Source organism: Myodes glareolus, chromosome 21 (genome assembly GCF_982192425.1).
Source record: "Myodes glareolus chromosome 21, mMyoGla1.1, whole genome shotgun sequence".
Lineage (NCBI taxonomy): Eukaryota > Metazoa > Chordata > Mammalia > Rodentia > Cricetidae > Myodes > Myodes glareolus.
In genome coordinates, this window is record NC_142046.1 from 5,695,401 (window position 1) to 5,719,995 (window position 24,595).

General features: G+C 45.5%; 1 protein-coding gene across 13 annotated transcripts; it reads left to right on the forward strand.

The window, feature by feature from the left end:
* The first annotated feature begins 51 nt into the window (after positions 1-51).
* On the forward strand, positions 52-19,494 carry LOC146893992 (uncharacterized). Of its 13 annotated transcripts, none has more exons than XM_087899653.1 (6): positions 58-213; positions 1,521-5,119; positions 6,493-6,550; positions 7,029-7,157; positions 13,516-17,840; positions 19,005-19,494. In XM_087899653.1, the coding sequence occupies exons 5-6, from the start codon at positions 17,351-17,353 to the stop codon at positions 19,346-19,348; spliced, it is 834 nt and encodes a 277-aa protein (XP_087755779.1). In that variant the 5' UTR covers positions 58-213; positions 1,521-5,119; positions 6,493-6,550; positions 7,029-7,157; positions 13,516-17,350; the 3' UTR covers positions 19,349-19,494. The 13 variants fall into 13 exon arrangements, with proteins under 13 accessions (XP_087755768.1, XP_087755776.1, XP_087755779.1 ...); XM_087899651.1 differs by having other exon boundaries at positions 13,516-15,958; positions 16,594-19,494; XM_087899647.1 differs by having other exon boundaries at positions 13,516-15,096; positions 15,808-19,494.
* Positions 19,495-24,595: the final 5,101 nt, after the last annotated feature.

Consider the following 24,595-nt stretch of genomic DNA (forward strand, 5'->3'; position numbering starts at 1 on the left):
GACCACCTGCATCCCAAGACTTCTTAGACTTTTCTTGTTCTCCCTTACTCACAGAAACCATGGAAACCTTTGAGGTGTCAGTGCTCCACAGGATTCTCAGTGAGCTGTCTCGTGTCCCCGGTGAGAACTTCTGACTCTTCAGCTTCCCCATCAGTGATACTGCCCACTTCTTGTTCCATTTGTTCCTTCAGTATGACTCTGAACTTCATGGAGGTACAGTGGGCTTACTGGAGAAATTGACGGTTGGTTTGGTGGGCTTCAAAACCTATGGCACTACCATAGTAGTAGTATAGTATACCATAGGCATAGAATTGCCTAATTCTATCAAATCTGACCGTTAAACTATGTTCAATTCGATTATAATAACAAAAAAACAAAAACAAAAACTAAAAACCTTCATGTGGAAAGAGAAAAATTAAATACAACAAACAGGTGGGTCCCAGCTTTTCTCGATAAGGACGTTTTAGCTAATTCCTTTTTAAAATCTATAAATGAGTATTCAAAGGACATTGTTAGTGTTTACATCACAATGCACACATTGACTTTTAAAACTACAGGACCTCCATTAGCAATAAGCACACACAGCAACCAAACCAGGGTTTCTAACTTTCATCCTGCAATTGGCGGGGGTGGTGGGAAGAGACAGGCTCTCTAGAGACATGGCAGATTTTAGACGAAAGGCAGAAAATGTATAATTATAAACCAAGATTATTGTATAGAATCATTAACTATGGTAATTTTCAAAACAAGGGAAGGAGGATATGCTTAAACTGAAAACCAGAAACAACCTAAAGGCTTGTACCTATAGGAACAATTATAACAACAGACAAAAGGAATACTATTCATTACCCATGCACTGTAGCTAGGAATCCCAGAGAGCATACAGGATGATAGCTCCAATGAAATCAGATAGATAGTACTTCTTTTTAGCATGAGATCAACTCATGTGATATCTAGTATGACAATTTCTGCAAACCGTTACAGGCTGACTTATGGTACCAGGTAAACACAGAGAAGAATGTATACACTTGCCTTAAGATGGTAGGAGCTTGACTGCTGTCTACATCTCTCAGTTTCTTTTACATAACACTAAATCTGAAGGATCTCTGGAAAGTTAATGGTGGAGCTGTGACTCAGGTAATCCCACCTTACAGTAATAAGTAATGATCACAACAAGGGTTTGGGGCTACATAACCAACTTTCAGAGGTAAGTACTATTTACTTCTGCTTTATGGACACTGGATCTGCTCCATAGAATAAACCCTAATTTAACTTAAGTGCCAACGCTATTGGAGCAGTTCAGTGGCTTTGCTGGGTCTGATCCCACAGAAACTTCTAGCACAATGCTTAGCTTGTTAACTGTCATGTGTTTTTAGCAAGGTAACAGAATCAAGCTTTCTTACCATCTCCCTCTCACTCTCTAACCCTTAGCCTCTCTCTCTCTCTCTCTCTCTCTCTCTCTCTCTCTCTCTCTCTTTCTCTCTCTCTCTTTCTGTGTGTGTGCGTGTCCCCATGTCCAGAGGGGCTATTGTGAGAGCTTGAAAGATCAGCACAGCAGATCTCTACCACAGCAGAGAGAGGAAGCTAATCCAAGTAGTCTTCTTGGAGGAAGCAAGGCTGAACTGGGCCATGAGGATGGAGCAGTGAATGTGGATGCAGACAGACAGAGGTGGGGCGATATGAGTGTACTATGAGCTGTAGAGAGCACATGGAGGAAGCAGTTGATGATGAACAAAGGAGGTTAGTGGTTGTGCCAGGGCGGATTCAGGGCTAAAGACTGAGAGAGAACTTGCAGAGCATTTGTTAGGACAGATGTATCCAAAAATAACTATTTTAAATATTTAGAAAGGAGCAGCATCAACTGGGAAAATCACATTAATTTCAAATGTTTTCACAGTTTCAGCCCGACCTGATGGAGAGAATGTGGTTTGTGACCAATGTGCTCCAGGTTACTCAGAAACCTGGTGTGAGAGGTACCTTGTGGCTCTCCAACCCTCAGTTTCACAAAGCAACATCAACTATTTAAAAAGTCCAGCAGAAAATATGTGTTTTCTTCTTAAATATCTACAAATCTTTAATGTTCATGGATTCATAGCAATTGTCCAGACCCTATAGTTATGATGTGATAATTCAATGTCTGTACATAATGTGTAGTTGTGGACACTTAAAATATATAACTTGAAGTGGGGTCTTGGCATCTCAGTACATTATTGATATTTCATAAGGTCATGGAGAAAAGCAGGATGCCCATGGAGAGAACAGTGTTCCACCTCCTGGAGTGCATCTGTGATCACACCAAAGACTATGGGAGAGGGCAGGGGAGGTCAATAGTTACAGTTGCTATGTGTCTTGAGTATTCAGTTGTTCAGACAAGAGTGAAGGCATTGGGAGGTTCTATTTAGGAGCCATCTCTGACAACCAAAAGCCAGTCTGTGTCTTCCCACATATAATCCTTGGTGTCTCTGCCCCTGGTGTATCTTGTCAAAAGCTGGGCAACATCCTGAGTGGCCAGAAGGAGGTCAGAATTGGCTCTGGGCGTGGTTACACATCATCTGGGTTTATGCTCATTTTGGACCTGTTCCCACCTCACAACAGGCAAGGAAGATTTGTGACTGTCTGGACAGAGTCACCATTTTTTTTCATTGCAAATCTTAAGGGACAGAGTCTGATTTATTAGCCACCCAGGGAGGCCCTGACTAGTGAGAGCCTCCTCACTAATAAATCCTCCTATTTATTAGATCCTGTTTTCCATCCTGGACACAGATGTGCAGACAGTTACTATGGAAACCCAACAGTGCCAGAGGGAACAGTGACAATATTGATCCCTTCCTGGCTGGCCACTTTGACTCTGTCTCAGGGAATGTCTGAAGTGCGTGTGGAACACAGATGGTGCCCATTGTGAAAGGTGTGCAGATGGCTTCAAAAATCTCCAAGGTGAGTGCGTGACCAATGCAGTCATAGTTGTTAGATATTGCCATATGAATCTCTTAACACTTGTCAAAAGAACTCAACCTGGAGAAGACCTTACTGTGTCTTGTGTACCAATGGTGGGTCTCCTGTTGGTCAGAAGTAGATATGATACTCAGTTACTCCCTCTGCATTCTACAGTGGCTTAATTCGTTCTTACCTCTAAGGTAAAAAGTCTGGAAAATGCATATCCTTCGTACCAGGGACGAGGTTTTCTCAAGAATGTTGGTGGTGTATCCAGGTGGACTGCTCCTGTGCTGCCTCACCCTGATTTGCTAAGTTCTGTTTGGAGTCTTGAACATAGGAAGACTGTAAAGCCACTTACTGAGACAGTCAGTTTCATGCCTAAGGGGACCCAGCTTTGGGACTAATACTGGAGCCCTTGGCATTTGTATCATTGCTTTGTTCAGAAAATTCTTTATTGTGTGAGTTTTAAACATGCATACAGTGTACTTTGATCAAATTCAGCCCTCCAAATCCTCCAATCTCCCTATGACTTCTCCCTCACAACTTTATTATGTAACTTGTTTTTAAACCTACTGAGTCTGTTTAGTGCTGCTATTATGTGTATCTCAGAGTTGGGGCCATCCACTGAAGCATGGGCATTAAAAATGGGGGTTGCATCTCTGAAGAAAACTTTCTAGTAGCCATCAACTGCCGATCACTCCTCAGCTTCACGGGTTCCTGCTGCAATTTCTCCTGGTCTGGCCTTGTGCAGGTCTTGTTTTTGCACAGTCTTAGGAAAGGATTCATGAAAAATAATGCCACTTAAATATTTTGATAGCTCCAAGTAAGTGTGATGGTCTTATATTACAGCTTGGAGAAAAGGTGGTACCAGCCATACAGAAAAAAAAAATGTGGGTACACATGAGGGGATAAAATCAATCATGCCTTTGACCCATCAATCTGAATTATGTGAACACCTTGGTTTAAAGTCCAGCGAGGGAGAGGTCTTTGGGTTCCAGTCTGAAGAAAGATTCCATAAGATGTGTACTCAACTCTGCTCACTGATTTTAACAATTGTGGTGTTCCAGAGACTTTGAAAAGTGATACATTTGGGAATAAGAGAACAGGAGGACACAAAATAAGAGTTGAGGTTGATGGACATCCTAAGGGAAAAAGGGATGGGGAAGAGGAAGTGTGGTAAGAGACATGCCTTCAGAAGAATAGGGCAGGGGAGATGGGGGAAAAGGAGGGAGGGAGGAGAGAGAGGGAGCGCTCCATCAGAGTGCATCTGTCCATGTGTTGCCAGGGGCAGGGCTGAGGAGTTAGGAGTCACAATTGGAATCAAGCTAAGGAGTGAAAGAGTAAGGCCCTTCTAAGGTAGCAAGCAAGGGGGAAGCAGGGTTGCAGTCCCTCAGGATGTCACTTGGTTTTAAGCAGTTAAATATCGCCATAGTTTATATTTAAAATTAGCATGGCTTAAAACCCTAGTGGTGCACCTGTAGTTCACAGCTACTTGGAAGGTTGAGGTATGGGCACTGTTTGATCCTAGTTCTAGAATAGCCTGGAAAGCTAGACGAAGGGCACATGTGTTTGTGCATGCATGATGTGTGTATGTGTATGAGTGTGCATGTGTGCATATGTGCAGTGGATGTATTTGTGTGCATGGTGTGTGTGTGTGTATGTGTGTGTGTGTGTGTGCGTGCGTGTGTATGTGTGTATGTGTGTAGAAGCCAGCAGGAGGATGTTAAATATCCCTGCTCTATTACTTTCCACTATAGACCCTCAAACCTGGGTCCTGCACTACACTTGGAATTGGCTAGTGGCCAATTAACCGCAGATATCCTTTTCTCTGTACCCTATAGTACTGGGGTTATGGGCACACATGCATCCTCACCCAGTGTTTTAAGTGAGTGCTGGTACATCATGAGTTCTCATCCTTACACTGCAAGTACTGTTACCCACTGAGCCATGGACACTTAACCTGAAATGCATCTTTCTCCTTTCCATGCCTAAATAATGCTTGCCTCCAATCAGCTTCTCCTGCATGTGGTTTCACAGAGCAAACTCAAGGGCACAATTGAAGGCATACATTTCCAAGACCCTGATACCTTGCTGGATGCAAAGGCTGGATGCATTCCGCCTCCATGTTCATGGGAAGCCATTTGCAACCTACTGGCGGCTTCCAAAACAGTTTGAGGGAGATCAGGTGAGCACGTGCCAGTATTGCCCATTTCCTTCCCAGAAAGGAAATCAGAGTGCCCTGATTCTGCCCATCATTAAATGACATGGCTACTTAAAAGCTCTTCTGAGTGAGGATGTTGACATCCAGTGCTTATAGAAAACTCCTGCAGAGGTGTGGATCTTCAAATGTTTTGATTTTAAATCTTTTATAGTTTCTTTAATTCATATTATTTTTTTCCTTACCTCAAGAAGCCTATACTGTAGTTACTAGTAGCTGCTGAATGTACTCCTCAGTGCTAGGCCTGCCCTGGGGAGAGCATAGGTCAGTTGGTGAGCACCATCCTATGAAATGGCAGTTGCAGGCTTTGAGAGCCCTTCCTAGTCTATTTGGATGCACACCTTCCTAAGCCTGGATGGAGAGGGGAGGGCCTTGGACTTCCCACAGGGGATGGTGCCCTGCCCTCTCTTAGGAATGGAGGGGGATGGGGGAGAAGGGGTGGGGGAGCAGGAGGGAAATGGGAGGAGAGGAGGAAGTGGAAATTTTGAATGGTATTATTTATAAAGCAATTAAAAAAGACCTACCACTTCTAGAGCTTTGAATATTTTCATTATCTGGTGCAGAAACTGGAAGATTCGTCCCCTCATCCTACTGAAACCTTTATTAATAGATACATCTCTCTTCTTTAGATAAACCTGGGTAAACATTAATAGCTTGTAAGTCCGTTTTTTGTTGCTGTAACACAGCAGCCAAGACAAATGGGTTGAAGGTAGGAAAGGAGCTATGGGTCCTCTACCAGTTGGTTTCTGATGCTGTGACAAATACTCTGACCCAAAGAAACTTATAGAAGATAATTTATTTTGGATTATGGTTCTGGAGGACTAGATGTCCATGATGACAGGGGAGGTGTGGCAGCAAAGCAGGGGTATAGAGCTGAGAATCACATCCAGCTACATGGAAGATGCCAAGTGAGTTAGCCAGAGCTGGGATGAGGCTCTAACCCCTCCAAGTCACCCCAGTGGTGTGCTCCTTCATCCAGCAGGGCCACCCACCCTCTGAAAGACTCCATGCCCTCCCCAAACAGTGCTACCAACAGGAAACCAGGTGTTCAGTTAAGCAAGCCTGTTGGGGGCACTTTTCACCTAAACCCCAACAAGTTCACTGGTCAGGAGGTTTGGGTCTGTGCTTGGCTGTCTCCATCAGATTCAAGCTGCTTACCTCCACAGCAGTCAGAAAGTGGAGAGCAAGGGAGCCAAAGCTAGGAACAAAATATCTCCTCAAGGGCATGCCTTCAGATTGGAGCCATGTTATGAACATGTGAGCTTTGGGGATCATGAGCTCACCATGGGTAGTTCTCCCCAGACTACCACAGTATAATTATGGAATTATGTGACCTACAGAATACGCACCTGACATGGCAACAGGGCTTAACAGATGTCCAACCTGGTGGAATCTTAGGTGAGATAAAACAAAATATTTTCTATAAAGACTACATAGACTCCTGATAGCGGTGCTATCTTTCTTTCCTTTTTCCTTCCCCTTCCCTGCCCTTTCCTTCCCCATTTCCTCCCTCTTTTCCTTCCTTCCTTCCTTTCATCTTTCTTTCCCTTTTCCGCCATCTCTCTCGCCCTCCCTCCCCCTCTCTCTTTCTTTCTTTCTTGTCTAAGGGTACTGCCACCTTCTCACCCATGAGAAAATATATTCAGTGCTTGGCATTTCAATATTGGCAAGTATTGAAGGCAGTCAGGTTTTGACATGCTGGCTATGGCCTTTTTCTGCAACCACACACTCCTGCATGCTAACGTGCTTTGTTATTGTGAGCAGAATGACTCCACATGATGGACCTCAGATGCAAATGTCAAAGCATGTATGTGCGGTGTTTCTGAAAGTTTATGGAAGTTTGTGGAAGTTTCTTCCCCACCTCTTTTCATAATAGTGGCTCAGAATTGCCAATATTTCCATGGATGTTGGGAAGAAGGCTGGAGAGCTACCCCTCTGGGGGAGAAATCCCATCCCAGTTAGAGCTTGTGTCTGTCATCCTGGCACCATGGAATTCTCCTGTCAGGTAAGGAGCCTCCATTTCATGTCTATTTCCTGGCTTCCAGCTGAAGTGTGTTCATCTACAGCAATTCTGCATGGGGAATGGAACGCATGAACATCTACGGTGTCACTTTTTATTGTTTTTAGAACTTTAAAACATGTAAGTTTTCATTTAAATACACATAGATTCATATTTATTGTCTTTTTAATTTATTTATTTATTTATTAAAAATTCCCACCTCTTCCCCTACTTTCATTTCCCTCCCACTCCTCCCACTCCCTCTCCCCCTCCCTCTCCAGTCCTAAGAGCAGTCAGGGTTTCCTGCCCTGTGGGAAGTCCAAGATCCTCCCCCTCCATCCAGGTCTAAGAAGGTGAGCATCCAAACAGACTAGGCTCCCACAAGGTCAGTCCATGCAGTAGAATAAAAACTCAGGGCCCTTGTCCTTGGCTTCTCAGTCAGCCCTCATTGTCAGCCACATTCAGAAAGTCTAGTTTGATCACATGCTCCATCAGTTCCAGTCTAGCTGGCCTTGGTGAGCTCCCATTAGATCAGTCCCACCATCTCTGTGGGTGGATGCGCCCCTCGCTGTCCTGACTTCCTTGTTCATGTTCTCCTTCCTTCTACTCCTCATTTGGACCTTGAGAGCTCAGTCCAGTGCTCCAGTGTGAGTCTCTGTCTCTATCTCCATCCATCACCAGATGAAGGTTCTATGGTGATATGCAAAATATTCATCAGTGTGGCTATAGGATAAGGCCAGTTCAGGCACCCCACTGTGCTGCCCACAGAACTACTTGGGGAAATCCCCTTGGACACCTGGGAACCCCTCCAGAGCCAAGACTCTATCCAACCCTAAAGTGGCTCCCTTGGTTAAGATATCTTCTTCCCTCCTCCCATATCCACCCTTTCTCCATCTCAATTGTCCCATTCCCCCAAGCTCTCCCCAATCCTCCCTTTCTCCCTTCTCTCTCCCCATCTATCCTTCCCTCCAATGCACCCCACTCCCTGCTCCCAACTTTTTCCCAACGATGTGGTCAACTTCCAGTATCCAGGATGATAGATTTATGTTTTTCTTTGGGTTCACCTTCTTATTTAGCTTCTCTAGGATCATGAACAACAGGCTTAATGTCCTTTGTTTATGGCTAGAATATGCTTATGAGTGAGTACATACTATATTCCTCATTTTGGGTCTGGGTTATCTCATTCAGTAAAGTATTTTCTATTTCCATCCATTTGCATGCAAAGTTCAATATATCATGTTTTTTATCACTGAGTAGAACTCTAAAGTAGATATGTGCCATGCCTTCTTTATCCATTCTTCCATTGAGGGGCACCTAGGTTGTCTCCAGGTACTGGCAATAACAAATAGTGCTGCTGTGAACATAGTTGAACAAATGCTTTTATAAGCATGATTGGTCATCTCTTGGGAATATTCCCAAGAGTGGTATTGCTGGATCCTGGGGTAGGTTGATCCTGAATTTCCTGAGAAACCACCACACTGATTTCCAAAGTGGTTGCACAAGTTTTCATTCCCACCAACAATGGATGAGTGTTCCCCTTACTCCACATCCTCTCCAGCAAAGGCTAACATTGGTGTTTTTGATTTTAGTCATTCTGACAGGGGTAAGATGGTATCTCAAAGTTGTTTTGATTTGCATTTCCCTGATCACTAAGGATGTTGAGCATGACTTTAAGTGTCTTTTGGCCATTTGAACTTCTTCTATTGAGAATTCTCTGTTCAGTTCAGTACTCCATTTTTTTAGTTGGGTTAATTAGAGTTTTAATGTCTAGTTTCTTAAGTTCTATATATTTTGGAAATCAGACCTTTGTCTGAAGTGGGGTTGTTGAAGATCTTCTCCCATTCAGTATGTTGCCTTTTTGTTTCAATGACTGTGTCCTTTGCTTTACAGAAGCTTCTCAGTTTCAGGAGGTCCCATTTATTCATTGTTGCTCTTACTGTCTGTGGTACTAGGGTTATACATAGGGATTGCCCATGTGTTGCAGACTTCCTCCCCCATTTTCTCTTCTATCAGGTTCAGCATGGTCAGATTCATATTGATGTCTTTAATCCATTTGGACTTGAGTTTTGTGCATGGTGATAGATATGGGTCTATTTTCATCCTTCTACATGTTAAAGTCCAGTTATGCCAGCATCATTTGTTAAAGATGCTTTCTTTCTTCCATTGCATAATTTTAGCTCCTTTGTCGAAAAGAAGGTGTTCATATGTTTATGGATTAAAATCTGGGTCTTCAATTCAATTCCATTGGTCAACATCTCTGTTTTTATGCCAATACCAAGCTGTTTTCATTACTGTAGCTCTGTAATAGAGTTTGAAGTCCGGGATGGTAATGCCTCTGGAAGTACTTTTATTGTATAGGATTGTTTTGGCTATCCTGGGTTTTTTTGATTTTTCATATAAAGTTGATTATTGTTCTCTCAAGTTCTGTGAAGAATTTTGTTGGAATTTTGATGGTGATTGCACTGAATCTATAGATTGCTTTTTGTAGAATTGCCATTTTTACTATGTTGATCCTCCCAATCCAAGAGCATGGGAGAGCCTTCCATTTTCTGGTATCCTCTTCAATTTCTTTCTTCAAAGACTTAAAGTTCTTGTCAAATAGATCTTTCACTTCCTTGGTTAGAGCTACCCCAAGATATTTTATACTATTTGTGGCTATCGTGAAAGGTGATGCTTCTCTGAGTTCCCGCTCTGCTTCTTTGTCCTTTGGGTATAGGAGGGCAATTGATTTTTTTTGGAGTTGATCTTGTATCCTGCCACATTACTAAAGGTGTTTATCAGCTATAGAAGTTCTTTGGTAGAGTTTTTGGGGTCGCTTATGTACACTATCATATCATCTACAAATAATGAAAGTTTAACTTCATCCTTTCCAATTCGAATCCCCTTGATCTCCTTATGTCGTCTTATTGCTATTGCTAGAACTTCAAGCACTATATTGAAGAGGTATGGAGAGAGTGGACAGCCTTGTCGTGTTCCTAATTTTAGTGGAATGACTTTGAGTTTCTCTCCATTTAATTTGATGTTAGTTGTCAGCTTGCTGTATATAGCTTTTATTATATTTAGGTATGAACCTTGTATCCCTAATCTCTCTAAGACCTTTACCATAAAGGGCTGTTGAATTTTGTCAAATGCTTTTTCAGCATCTAATGAAATGATTATATGGTTTTTTCCTTTGGGTTTATTTAAATGATGGATTACATTGATTGATTTTTGTATGTTGAATCAGCCCTGCATCTCTGGGATGAAGCCTACTTGATCATAATGGATAATTTTTCTAATTTGTTCTTGAATTCGGTTTGCCAGTATTTTATTGAGAATTTTTCATTGATGTTCATGAGCGAGATTGGTCTGTAATTCTCTTTCTTGGTTGAGTCTTTGTGTGGTTTTGGTATCAGGGAAACTGTAGCTTCATAAAAGGAGTTTGACAATGACTTTTCTGTTTCTATTTTGTGAAATACATTAAGGAGTAGAGGTATTAGCTCTTCTTGGAAGTTCTGGTAGAATTCTGCATTGAAACCATCTGGTTCTGGGCTGTTTTTTGTTTTGGTTGGGAGGATTTTGATAACAGCTTCTAATTCTTCGTGACTTACAGGTCTATTTATATTGTTCACCTGGTCTTGATTTAACTTTGGTGTATGGCACTTATCTAAAAAAATGTTTATTTCTTTTACACTTTCCAATTTTGTGGCACACAGGCTTTTGTAGTAAGATCTAATATTCTCTGAATTTCCTCTGTGTCTGTGGTTATGTCCCCCTTTTCATTTCTGATCTTGTTAATTTGCATGTTCTCTCTCTGCCGTTTGATTAGTTTGGCAAGGGGTTTGTCAATCTTGTTGATTTTCTCCAATAACCAGCTTTTTGTTTCATTGATTCTTTGGATTGTTTTCTGTGTTTCTATTTTGTTGACTTCAGCCCTCAGTTTGATTATTTCCAGTCTTCCTCTCCTGCTAGGTGAGTCTGTTTCTTTTTTTTCTAGAGGTTTCAGGTGTTCTGTTAATTCTCTAATGTGTGCTTTCTCCATTTTCTTTATGTGGGCACTTAGTGCTATGAATTTTCCTCTTTCTATAACTGCTTTCATAGTGTCCCATAGGCTTCAGTATCTTGTGTCTAGATTTTCATTGAATTCAAGGAAGACTTTAATTTCTTTCTTTATTTCTTCTTTGACCCAGGAGTGGTTCAGTAGTTAACTTTTCAGTTTCCATGAGTTTGTGGGCATTCTGCAGGTAGAATTGTTGTTGAATTCTAACTTTATTCCATGGTGATAACCGGTGGTTACTACAATTTCTTTGTATCTATGGATGTTTGCTTTGTTACCAATTATGTGATCAATTTTTGAGAAGATTCCATGTGATGCTGATAAGAAGGTATATTCTTTTCTGCTTGGGTGGAATGTTCTATAGATGTCTGTTAAGTCCATTTGGTTCATTACATCTGTTAGTTCTCTTATTTCTATGTTAAGTTTCTGTCTGATTGACCTGTCCATTGGTGAGAATGCAGTGTATAGTTTGATGTATGCTTTGAGTGTTCTAGTAATGTTTCTTTTACATATGTGGGTGCTTTTATGTTAAAGGCATAGATATTCAGGATTGAAACTTTCTCTTGGTGAATTGTTCCTGTTATGAGAATAAAGTGTCTTTCTCCATCTCTTCTTTTTTTATGAGAAAGTAATTTTATTAAATTATAAAAGTTTCCATTTCCGCCCCTCCTTCCAACACCCTCCCACTCCCCCCACTCCCTCTCCTCCTCCCTCTCCATCCCTAAGAGCAGTCAGGGTTTCTTGCCCAGTGGGAAGTTCAAGTTCCTCCCCCCTCCCTCCAAGTCCAGGAAGGTGAGTGTCCAGACAGACTGGATCCCCAAAATCCAGTATATGCAGAGGAAACAAGTCCCAGTGTCATTGTCAATGGCTTTTCAAAAAGACTCCAGGCCAGCCACATTCAGAGAATCCGGCCACATTCAGAGAATCTGGTTGGATCAGGTGCTCATTCAGTCCCAGTCCAACTGGCCTTGGTGAATTCTCATTAGATCAGTTCCCTTGTATCAGTGGGTGATTGCATCCCTCGCAGTCCTGTTTTCCTTTTTCATTTTCTTCGTCCTTCTGCTCCTCATTTGGACCTTGGGGGACTCAGTCTGGTGCTCCAATGTGGGTCTCCATCTGTATCGCCATCCATCGTCGGATGAAGGTTCCCTCTGGTCTTGCTTTCTTTTCTCACGTTCTCTTTCCTTCTGCTTCTTGTTTGGGCCTAAGGAGCTAAGTCCAGTGTTGCAATGTGGGTCTCTGTCTTTATCTCCATCCATCGCCAGATGAAGGTTCTATGGTGATACGCAAAATATTCATCAGTATGGTTATGGGCCAAGACCGGTTCACGCACCCTCTCCTCTGTCCAGAGAACAATCTGGGGATCTCTCCTTGGACCTGGGTTCCCATTTATAATCAAATCTCCAGTAAACCCTAAAATGACTCCCTTAGTTGAAATATATTCTTCCCTGATCCCATATTCATCCTTCCTCCCTCCCCCCCATCCCAGTCCACCGAACTTTCCCCATTCCTTCCCTACTCCCTTCTCTCTAACAGTCTCCCCTTCCAACAACCCTCCCACCCCCCCAAGTACCCTAGGTTACCTGGGACTCTTATCTATTTCCAATCTCCAGGAGGATAGCTACATGATTTTCATCAGGTTCACCTTCTTATTGAGCTTCTCTAGGATCACGAATAATAGGCTCAAAGACCTTTAATTATGGTTAAAATCCACTTATGAGTGAATACATACCATATTCCTCTTTTTGGGTCTGGCTTACCTCACTCAGTAAAGTGTTTTCTATTTCCATCCATTTGTAAAGGAAAAAAAATATATATCACTCTTGATGCTGGAATGCAGGGCCTTAGAAATAAACAATTCAGGCCCCTTGCTGTAAGGGAGGGGAAGGGAGCCTTTTGACCTGCGACAGGATGTGAGCCAGGATATTTACAGTCTCCAGCTAGGAAGGCAGGAAGAGATAAGAAAAACAGGTAGCACAAACCCCTCCTATCCAGGTGGGTCTCCAGCCAGGACAGGAAGTCCCTGGACAACCCCCCTCCTTGGTATTTAGATGAAAGGTCAAGAATGTGCCAGGACAGGAAGCCCCTGGACAACCCCCCTCCTTGGTATTTAGATGAAAGGTCAAGAATGTGCCACTCAGCTTAGCCTTATTTAAATTGACCAATGGAATGAATCCCTGTAACCACGCTTTTTTTTGCTTCTGTACCCGCGCTTTTGCTCTCCTATAAGAACCCCTCACCCCCAACCTAGGTGCGCAAGTCCTTCGAGAGACTTGTCGCCCAGGTACCTGTGTATCCACCAATAAACCTCCTGCTGTTTGCATCCAGCTGCGTGTTTTCGACTGATCTTTGGGCACGGGGTCTTTCCCGAGGGAAGACGCCCGGCGGGAGTCTTTCATTTGGTGCGTTGGCCGGGAGTTTGAGGCCCCTATCCCAGAGACCGCCGAACCACTGCCGGGAGGTGAGGTAAGCTGGTCAGAATTCCATGTTTTATGTTCTATGTCCTGTACTTGTCTTACGTCTTTGGCGTTTGATTGTTGTGCTGCGAATTTGAATTTGTACGATTCAGCTGGGTCGATTTGTATTTTGGCGGGCCTCGGAAAGGAACTGACGAGTTCGTACTTTCCCCCCCCCCGCACCCTGGAAGCCGTTCCGAGGGAGTTTTGGAGCCCGATTTTTCGGGGCTCGTTTGTCCGAACCCGTACAGGGTTTGTTTGGGAGGTGGGATTTCCGGAGCCCCTTTGTAACCTCCGTTCGTGCAGCGTGTTTGATTGTCGGTCTGTTTGTCCTATTGTGCATCTTTTGTCTGTTTGTTTATTGGAACACCAGCATGGGGCAATCTTTAACCACCCCTTTAAGCCTCACTCTAGGACACTGGTCAGACGTCTCTAAATGAGCGAGCAATCAAACGCTCGAAGTCAAGAAGAAAAAATGGCAGAGCCTCTGTTCCTCGGAATGGCCCACATTCAACGTGGGCTGGCCGCGGGACGGCACTTTCAACAATAATGTTATTTTGCAGGTCAAGGAACAAGTCTTCGACAAAGGGCCCCATGGACGCCCTGACCAGGTCGCTTATATTGTTACTTGGGAGAGTTTGACTAATGACCCACCCCCCTGGGTGGCCCCCTTTATTTCTCCAGAGAAATCCCAACCCTCCCTAGGTCTCACTCCTTCGGCCCCGACTCCTCCTCCGCCTTCCCCTCCTCTGCCTTCCCCTCCTCCGCCTTCCCCTCCTCCGCCTTCCCCTCCTCCGCCTTCCCTATCAAAGACCCCCCACCCCTACGGTCTCCCTTTATCCTGCACTGACGAAGGAGGAGACCCCCAAACTACATGGAAGACCGAAGGAGACCCATAAGCAGCCAGCTGTCCTTCCCCCTGACCCAAATTCCCCTCTTGTCGACCTCCTATCCGAATATCCTCCCCCCTACAACCCCCAGCAGGAGCCCGGGAATAATGAAGCGGATCCTGCGACGCCCTCGCCCTCGTCACGGAGCTCCCCACCCACTGCCTCCCCTGTCGCGAGCAGGCTCCGGGGAAAGTGTGAACCATCTCCCCTGGATTCCACCTCCCAAGCATTTCCCCTGCGACAGGGAAATAACGGCCAGTTTCAATACTGGCCCTTTTCCGCCTCTGATCTATACAATTGGAAACAACACAATCCTCCCTTTTCCAAGGATCCTATGGCATTAACCAGCTTAATAGAGTCTATTCTGCTTACACACCAACCAACCTGGGACGATTGCCAACAGTTACTACAGACACTCCTCACTTCTGAGGAAAAACAAAGGGTCTTCGCAGAGGCACGAAAGCAGGTTCCCGGAGAAGATGGGAGGCCAACCCAGTTGCCCAACGAGATTGATGCTGCCTTCCCCCTCACCAGGCCTGACTGGGATTTTACTACGATCGCAGGTAGGACACACCTACGCCTTTATCGCCAGTTGCTCATAGCGGGTCTCCGAGGGGCTGGTCGTCGCCCCACAAATTTGGCACAGGTAAAGCAAACGATTCAAGGGGCAGATGAGTCTCCAGCAGCTTTTTTAGAAAGGCTTAAGGAAGCATATCGTATGTATACGCCTTATGATCCCGAGGATCCAGGGCAGGCTAACGGCTTGTCGATGTCCTTTATCTGTCAGTCAGCACCTGACATCAGGAACAAGTTACAGAGGCTGGAGAATTTGCAGGGGTATACACTACAGGATCTACTTAAGGAGGCAGAGAAAATCTTCAACAAAAGGGAGATTCAAGAAGAAAGGGAGGACCGTATCCGTAGAGAGAAAGAAGAAAGGGAAGATAGATTGAGAAGGGAAGCAGAGGAAAAGGAGGAGGCTAGAGATAGAAAAAGGAATAGGGAATTGAGCCGCCTCTTGGCCGCCGCAGTTCAGAGCCAGGGAAGTCGACAGGGAGATAGGATGGGAGAATGGAGAGGCCCTTGCGTGGAACGTGACCAATGTGCCTACTGCAAGGAAAGAGGACACTGGGCGAAAGACTGCCCTAAAAATACTCGTAAGCCCAGAGGCCCCAAACCACGAGCCTCACTCCTGGCCCTAGATGAAGACTAGGGGGGTCAGGGCCAGGAACCCCCCCCCTGAGCCCAGGTTAACACTCGATGTCGGGGGGCAGCCGGTTACTTTCCTAGTAGATACCGGAGCTCAGCATTCGGTTCTTACCCGGTCACCTGGACCGCTCAGTGAACGGACTGCTTGGGTACAAGGAGCCACCGGCGGAAGACAATATCGCTGGACCACCAAGCGGAAGGTGCAATTAGCAACTGGTAAAGTAACTCATTCCTTCCTACATGTTCCAGACTGCCCCTATCCATTACTGGGGCGAGACTTACTCACCAAACTGAAAGCCCAAATTCATTTTGAGGGGGCAGGGGTTCGAGTGTTGGGCCCAAACGGGGACCCCCTCCAGGTCTTGACTTTACAATTGGAGGACGAATACCGGCTATACGAACAGGACCCCAAGGTACAAGGGTCCAGGGACTTGGACATATGGCTTACAGAGTACCCACAGGCATGGGTCGAGACAGGAGGTATGGGGCTAGCGCTACAGCAGCCCCCGTTGGTTGTAGCCCTGAAGGCCTCAGCCACCTTTGATCCCAATCTCAGTCAAGCAATACCCCATGTCAAATGAGGCCTACCAGGTGATAAGACCTCATATCAAGAGGCTATTAGAAGAAGGCATCCTGACTCCCTGCCGGTCACCTTGGAATACCCCCCTCCTCCCAGTAAAGAAACCAGGGACAAAGGATTATCGGCCGGTACAGGACCTCAGGGAAATTAATAAGAGAGTTGAAGACATACACCCGACCGTCCCTAATCCATATAATTTACTAAGCACCCTGCCACCTTCACACACCTGGTATACGGTGCTAGACTTGAAGGACGCCTTCTTCTGTCTCAGATTAAGCCCCAAAAGTCAACCCCTTTTCGCCTTCGAATGGAGAGACCCCAAATTGGGGATTTCAGGCCAACTGACGTGGACCCAGCTCCCACAGGGCTATAAGAATAGCCCCACCCTATTTGATGAGGCCTTGCACCGGGACCTTGCGGACTTCAGAGTTCAACACCCGTCATTGATCCTGCTCCAGTACGTGGATGATCTTCTGCTGGCAGCCCCCACAGAACATGACTGCCGACAAGGTACGGGGGCCCTATTGCAGACCCTGGGATGGCTGGGCTATCGAGCATCTGCCAAAAAGGCCCAGATATGCCAGACTGAGGTGACTTATTTGGGATACAAATTAAAAGAGGGACAACGTTGGCTCACAGTCGCACGCAAAGAGACTGTATCTCGCATACCTGCACCCCGAAACCCTCGCCAGTTAAGGGAATTCCTGGGGACAGCTGGGTTCTGCCGCTTATGGATACCAGGCTTCGCTGAAATGGCAGCTCCCCTCTATCCCCTCACCAAGCAGGGGGTCCCATTTGAATGAACAGATAAACAACAAGGGGCTTTCGAGAACATCAAACGGGCCCTCCTCTCCTCCCCGGCACTGAGTCTGCCGGATGTCACTAAGCCATTCGAACTGTTTGTTGATGAAAAACAAGGATATGCCAAAGGGGTCTTGACCCAAAGACTTGGACCATGGAAACGCCCTGTCGCATACTTATCAAAGAAATTAGACCCAGTGGCCTCAGGCTGGCCCCCTTGCCTACAGATGGTGGCAGCCATTGCCGTCCTTATTAAGGATGCTGGCAAACTGACTTTGGGACAGCCCCTGACCATTCTGGCACCCCATGCTGTCGAGGCCTTGATTAGGCAGCCCCCTGACCGGTGGCTCTCCAACGCCCGCATGACCCACTACCAATCGTTGCTGTTGGATACGGACCAAGTCCAGTTTGGACCTGTAGTCGCCCTTAATCCGGCAACCTTGCTACCCACACCGGAAGGACCAGACCAGCATGACTGCCTTCAGATCCTCGCAGAGATGCATGGAACCCAGACGGACTTGACTGATCAGCCCCTCCCAGATGCGGACCACACCTGGTACACCGATGGGAGCAGTTACCTACTAAATGGAGAACGCAGGGCGGGAGCCGCAGTTACCATGGAGACCCAGGTAATCTGGGCCAGTGCATTACCCAGCGGTACCTCGGCCCAACGAGCTGAACTCATCGCTCTGACTCAAGCCCTTAGATTGGCAGAAGGTAAGAAACTGAATGTTTATACTGATAGTCGGTATGCTTTCGCCACTGCACACATACATGGAGAAATATACTGGAGACGAGGGCTCTTAACCTCAGAAGGCAAGGAAATTAAAAATAAAACAGAGATCCTTGCTCTATTAGAGGCCTTATTCCTCCCCAAAAGACTGAGCATTATGCATTGTCCCGGACACCAAAAAGGAGATCACGCCGAGGCCAGAGGAAATCGGCGGGCGGATGAAGCGGCCCGAGAGGCTGCTTTGGGACTGCAAATTCTCCCCCTAGTATCCGAGCCCGTCCAATCCACAATAGACTGGGCCCATGATAAAGAGGACATACACCTACTCCAAAAATTGGGGGCAGAATACAACTCAGCGAATAGACGCTGGATTTATCGGGGAAAAATAGCAGTGCCCATAAAAATAACCCATGAACTTATAGACTACTTACATAAATTGACCCATTTAGGTACAAAGAAAATGAAAACCCTCCTAGACAGAATGGAGACTGGACAATTCCTCCTGAACAGGGATAGGGCACTTCAACATACATTATACAATGTATATCCAATATACAATTGCAGGGCCTGTGCCCAAATTAATACAGGCCACTCGAAAACCCTCCAAGGGGTGCGTCTCCGAGGACACCGGCCTGGCATCCACTGGGAAATAGACTTCACCGAAATTAAACCTGGTTTATATGGGTACAGATACTTGCTGGTTTTTATAGACACCTTTTCAGGATGGGTAGAGGCCTATCCCACCAAACATGAAACAGCCAGGATGGTTGCCAAGAAGTTATTGGAAGAAATTTTTCCCCGATACGGGATGCCAAAGGTATTGGGATCTGATAATGGGCCAGCCTTCGTCTCCCAGGTAAGTCAGTTGGTGGCCAAGTTACTGGGGATTGATTGGAAATTACATTGTGCTTATAGACCCCAGAGTTCAGGACAGGTAGAGCGTATGAACAGAACTATTAAGAAGACTTTGTCTAAATTAGCGCTCGCAACTGGCACAAAAGATTGGGTGCTGCTCCTACCCCTAGCTAGGAACACTCCTGGGCCACATGGCCTTACCCCATTTGAAATATTGTATGGGGCACCGCCTCCAGCCGTACATTTCTTCGATACGGACATTACAGACTATGCTAACTCCCCTTCTCTACAAGCCCATTTACAGGCCCTGCAGCTGGTACAACAAGAGGTCTGGAAACCCCTGGCAGCAGCCTACCAAGACAGCCTCAACCAGCCGGTGGTGCCCCATCAGTACCAGATTGGAGACACTGTTTGGGTCCGTAGACATCAGACCAAGAACCTGGAACCACGCTGGAAGGGACCGTACACTGTTCTCCTGACCACCCCAACGGCGCTCAAGGTGGACGGAATTGCTGCCTGGATCCACGCCTCACACGTGAAAGCCGCCAGCCCAGAACAACAGACGGCCAGCCAAAAGGAAGGATGGAAGATCCAACGTTCCCAAAACCCCTTAAAGATAAAACTGGTTCGAAAATGATATTATGGGCATTAGTCTTTCCCATATTGATCTTGGGCTCCATGGGGGCTCCTAATGGAAGCCCCCACGCAATTTATTCCTTAACCTGGCAGATTATTTCCCAGACTGGGGAGGTAGTCTGGAAAATGACTGGCCAACATGCCCTCAATACCTGGTGGCCTCCCCTCACCCCGGATTTTTGTCAGCTAGCTGCGGGACTAGACTCTTGGGACATAGCCACCACTGACCATAGTCAATTAACGAGAAGCATGCCGGCCACGGGGGGAGGATCTGTAGGCTGCTCCAACCCCGGGCGAAGATGTCGATTAGCAAAGGCCGACTTTTATGTCTGCCCCCGGGATGGCCGAGATCGAGCTATGGCTTACAAATGTGGGGGATATAATGAAATGTTCTGTGCGGCTTGGGGATGTGAAACGACTGGGGATGCCTACTGGAAACCCCATTCCAGCTGGGATAAGATCAGGGTGACCCGCGGCTGGGAGAAAAGGAGATGGGATGAGGAGTACTTTACAGAGTATTGCCAGCTCTCCAAATGTGGAACTGATAGAGAATGCTTGCCCCTCAATATCACCTTCACTGAACAGGGTAAAAAGGCCACTGAATGGCAACAAGGGTATACTTGGGGGCTCAGATGGTACTTGGAGTCCACAGACAGGGGGTTAGTTTTCAAGATACAGCTTAAAGCAGAGGCTATAGTCCCCCGGTCAATAGGACCCAATCAGGTCCTGGCAAATCAGAAGCCCCCATCTTTACCCAAAGCGCCAGATACCCCTCGCCTGACTAACCTTACTACTGCTCCCACCACCACCTTTATCCCCCCAGCAGCCACAATTGAGCAGGAAAGAGGAACGGGAGATCGTCTTTTAGACCTCATCAGGGGGGCTTACCAGGCCTTAAATCACTCGGACCCGGATCGGGCCCACGATTGCTGGCTCTGCCTTAACCCAAGTCCCCCATATTATGAGGGGATAGCTCTCAGGGGCAACTATAACAATGTCACCTCGCCACCCCCCATCTGCCAGAGCATGAACCATCATCTAACCCTCACTCAGGTGACAGGTACTGGAGTTTGCATAGGAGCTGCGTCTGGCCAGCCCTTTTGCATCTCAACCGTGCCCGTTATCAAGGGAAACTATTATCTAGTCCCACCAAATGGGACCCTCTGGGCCTGTAATACCGGCCTAACCCCCTGTGTTTCGGCAATAGTATTCAACCAAACGCATGAATATTGTGTCTTGGTACAAATCTGGCCGCGCATCACGTACCACTCAGATGAGGCGGTCCTCCAATATTATGAATACCTTCCCCGGAGGGAAAGACGGGAAGCTATTACCCTGACCCTGGCTGTACTCCTGGGGGTGGGGGGCGTTGTGGGGGATAGGTACGGGGGCTGCCGCTCTAGTACGCATGGACCAATATATGCTTTTACATCAAGCTATGAATGAAGACCTAAGGGCTCTTGAGAAGTCGGTTAGAACCCTGACGGAATCAGTAGCTTCCCTGTCAGAGGTGGAACTACAAAATAGAAGAGGACTAGATTTGCTCTTCCTCAAGGAAGGAGGCCTTTGTGTGGCCTTAAAGGAAGAATGTTGTTTTTATACTGATAAAACCAGCGTAGTGACTGAAACTCTAGATAAACTAAAAGAAAGGCTAGAAAAACGTAAAAAAGAATTTGAAGCCCAGCAGACATGGTACGAAGGGCTTTGGAACCGGTCCCCATGGTTCACTACCTTAATCTCTTCTCTAATGGGACCTATAATCCTCTTGATGTTAATTCTTACAGTGGGCCCTTGCATTGTAAATCGGTTGATTCAATTTGTTAAGGATAGACTTTCGGTTGTTCAAGCCCTGGTCTTAACTAGCCAATACCAAAGAGTAAATCAAAGAGAAACAGAGGTCCTGTAAATACCTACAAAAAAAATGGGGAAATGTAAAGGAAAAAATATATATATCACTCTTGATGCTGGAATGCAGGGCCTTAGAAATAAACAATTCAGGCCCCTTGCTGTAAGGGAGGGGAAGGGAGCCTTTTGTCCTGCGACAGGATGTGAGTCAGGATATTTACAGTCTCCAGCTAGGAAGGCAGGAAGAGATAAGAAAAACAGGTAGCACAAACCCCTCCTATCCAGGTGGGTCTCCAGCCAGGACAGGAAGTCCCTGGACAACCCCCCTCCTTGGTATTTAGATGAAAGGTCAAGAATGTGCCAGGACAGGAAGCCCCTGGACAACCCCCCTCCTTGGTATTTAGATGAAAGGTCAAGAATGTGCCACTCAGCTTAGCCTTATTTAAATTGACCAATGGAATGAATCCCTGTAACCACGCTTTTTTTTGCTTCTGTACCCGCGCTTTTGCTCTCCTATAAGAACCCCTCACCCCCAACCTAGGCGCGCAAGTCCTTCGAGAGACTTGTCGCCCAGGTACCTGTGTATCCACCAATAAACCTCCTGCTGTTTGCATCCAGCTGCGTGTTTTCGACTGATCTTTGGGCACGGGGTCTTTCCCGAGGGAAGACGCCCGGCGGGAGTCTTTCACATTTGCATGCAAAATTCAAGATGTCATTGTTTTTTACCGCTGAGTAAAACTCTAATGTGTATATGTTCCACACCTTTTTTAACCATTCTTCCATTGAGGGGCACCTAGGTTGTTTCCATGTCCTGGCTATTACAAATAGCGCAGCTATGAACATAGTTGAACAAATGCTTTTGTAGTATGATAGGGCATCTCTTGGGTATATTCCCAAGAGTGGAATTGCTGGGTCCTGAGGGAGGTTGACTCCCAGTTTCCTGAGAAACCGCCACACTGATTTCCACAGTGGCTGCACAAGTTTGCATTCCCACCAACAATGGATGAGTGTTCCCCTCATTCCACATCCTCTCCAGCATAGGCTATCATTGGTGTTTTTGAGTTTGGCTATTCTGACAGGTGTAAGATGATATCTCAAAGTTGTTTTGATTTGCATTTCCCTGATCGCTAAGGAGGTTGAGCATGACCTTAAGTGCCTTTTGGCCATTCGAAGTTCATCTGTTGTGAATTCTCTGTTCAGTTCAGTTTGAAGTCAATTTTGTTAAATATTAGTATAGCCACACTCACTTGTTTCTTTGGACCATTTGATTAGAAAGCCTTTACCCAACCATTTTCTCTGAGGCAGTGTCTGTCTTTGAGATTGAGGTGTGTTTCTTGTAAACAGCAGAATGTTGGATCCTTTTTTTGTATCCTCTTAACTTGTGCCTTTTTATAGGTGAATTGAGCTCATTGATATTAAGTGATATTAATGACCAGTGGTTGCTAACTCTGTTTATTTTTTTCTGGTGGTAGCGTTTGTGTGTTTCCCTTCTTTAAGCTGTGCTGGTAGAGCGTTGTTAGATCCTTGTGTCATTATGGGTGTTGTTGGTTTCCTTGGTTTGTGGTTTTCCTTCTAGTATTTTCTGTAAGGCTGAGTTTGTGGATAAGTATTGTTTAAATCAGTTTTTGTCTTGGAATATCTTGTTTTCTTCATCAATGGTGAATGTGAGCTTTGCTGAAAATAGTAGTCTTGGCTTGCATCCATGGTCTCTTAGTGTCTGCAGCACATCTATCCAAGACCTTTTGGCTTTCATTGTTTCCATTGAGAAGTCAAGTGTAATTCTGATAGGTTTCCCTTTATGTGTAACTTGACCTTTTTCCCTTGCAGCTCTTAATTTTTGCTCTTTATTCTGTATGTTTTGTGTTTTGATTATTATATGGTGAGCAGATACTTTTTTTTGGATCCAGTCTATTTGGTGTTCTGTATGCTTCTTGTGCCTTCATAGGAATATCCTTCTTTAGGTTGGGAAAATTTTCTTCTATAATTTTGTTGAATATATTTTCTGTGTTTTTGAGCTGTAATTCTTCTCCTTCTTCTATTCCTATTAATCTTTGGTTTGGTCTTTTCATGGTGTCCCAGATTTTCTGGATGTTTGTGTTAAGAATTTGTTGGATTTGTTATTTTCTTTAATCAATGAGTTTATTTCTTCTATAGTATCTTTGGTGTCTGAGATTCTTTCTTTTATCTCTTGTATTCTGTTGGTTATGCTTATCCCTGTAGTTCCTGATCGATTACCCAGATTTTTCATATCCAGCCTTCCATCAGTTTGTGTTTTCTTCATTACCTCCATTTCATTTTTCAAGTCTTGAACTGTTTCCCTTACCTATTTGATTGCTTTTTCTTGTTTTACTTGGGTATCTTTGAGAGATTTATTCATTTCTTCTACCTTTTTGTTTGTCTTCTTCACTTCTTTACAGCAGTTTTTCACATCCTGTTTAAGGTCCTCTATCATTTTCATAAAGTTACATTTAAAGTCGATTTCTTCTACTTCTTCTGGAATAGGATGTTCAAATCTTCTTGTTGCGTGATCCCTAGAATCTGGTGTTGTCATGTTGCCTTTCAGGTTGTTGAAGGAATTCTTGAATTGACACCTGCACATCTCTTCCTTCAAATTCAGCCAGGAGAGTCTTGGTGTCTTGGACCAATCTATGTTGTGAATGACTCTGGGTGAATCTCCTCAGTGCAGGAGCAGGAACTGTTCCCCTTTGGGTGGGTAGCCTCAGTGCAGGGGTAGGCACTGTTCCTGGGGCAAGGACATAACAGACAATAGGCAGGCTTGGGGGCAGGAATGTGTGGAACAAAGAAGCTCCTGCAGCAGGAGCTGAAGGGGCCCAGTGCTCCTTTCCCAGATGTTCTGTACCTCCCTGGGATGGCACCCACTCACCAGTCTGGGAGGTTATCCTCAGCACAGGGACAGGACTCTTGGAGGTCAAAGGACCCCATAGACAAAAGGGTTAACTCGGGGGAAGGGTTGGTTGTGCAGAACCAAGAAGCTTCTGTAGCAGGAGCTGGAGGTGTCCTGCACTCCCCTTTGTCCGGGCGGGTGCACACTCACCCCTCTCAGTGGATAGCTTCAGTGCAGGAGCAGGAACTGTTCCTGGGCCAAGGACATCGCAGACAATAGGGCAGGCTTGGGGGGTCAGGGATGTGTGAAACAAAGAAGGTCAAGGGACCCTGCAGACAAAAAGGTGATAGTGGGGGGGGAGAAGAGGGTTGGGCAAAGCCAAGTCTTCACCAGCTTGTAAGTGTGTGTAGGACCCTGTCTTCCCTGTTCCTTGAGGCCTAAGCACAGAATGCAAGAATTGTTTACACTAAACAGCTTGACTTCCCCTGCTCATTCTGCCAGCCTGAGGGAATTAGTTCAAAGCCTTGTTTCTGTCATTGCTATGATAATTTCACCTGT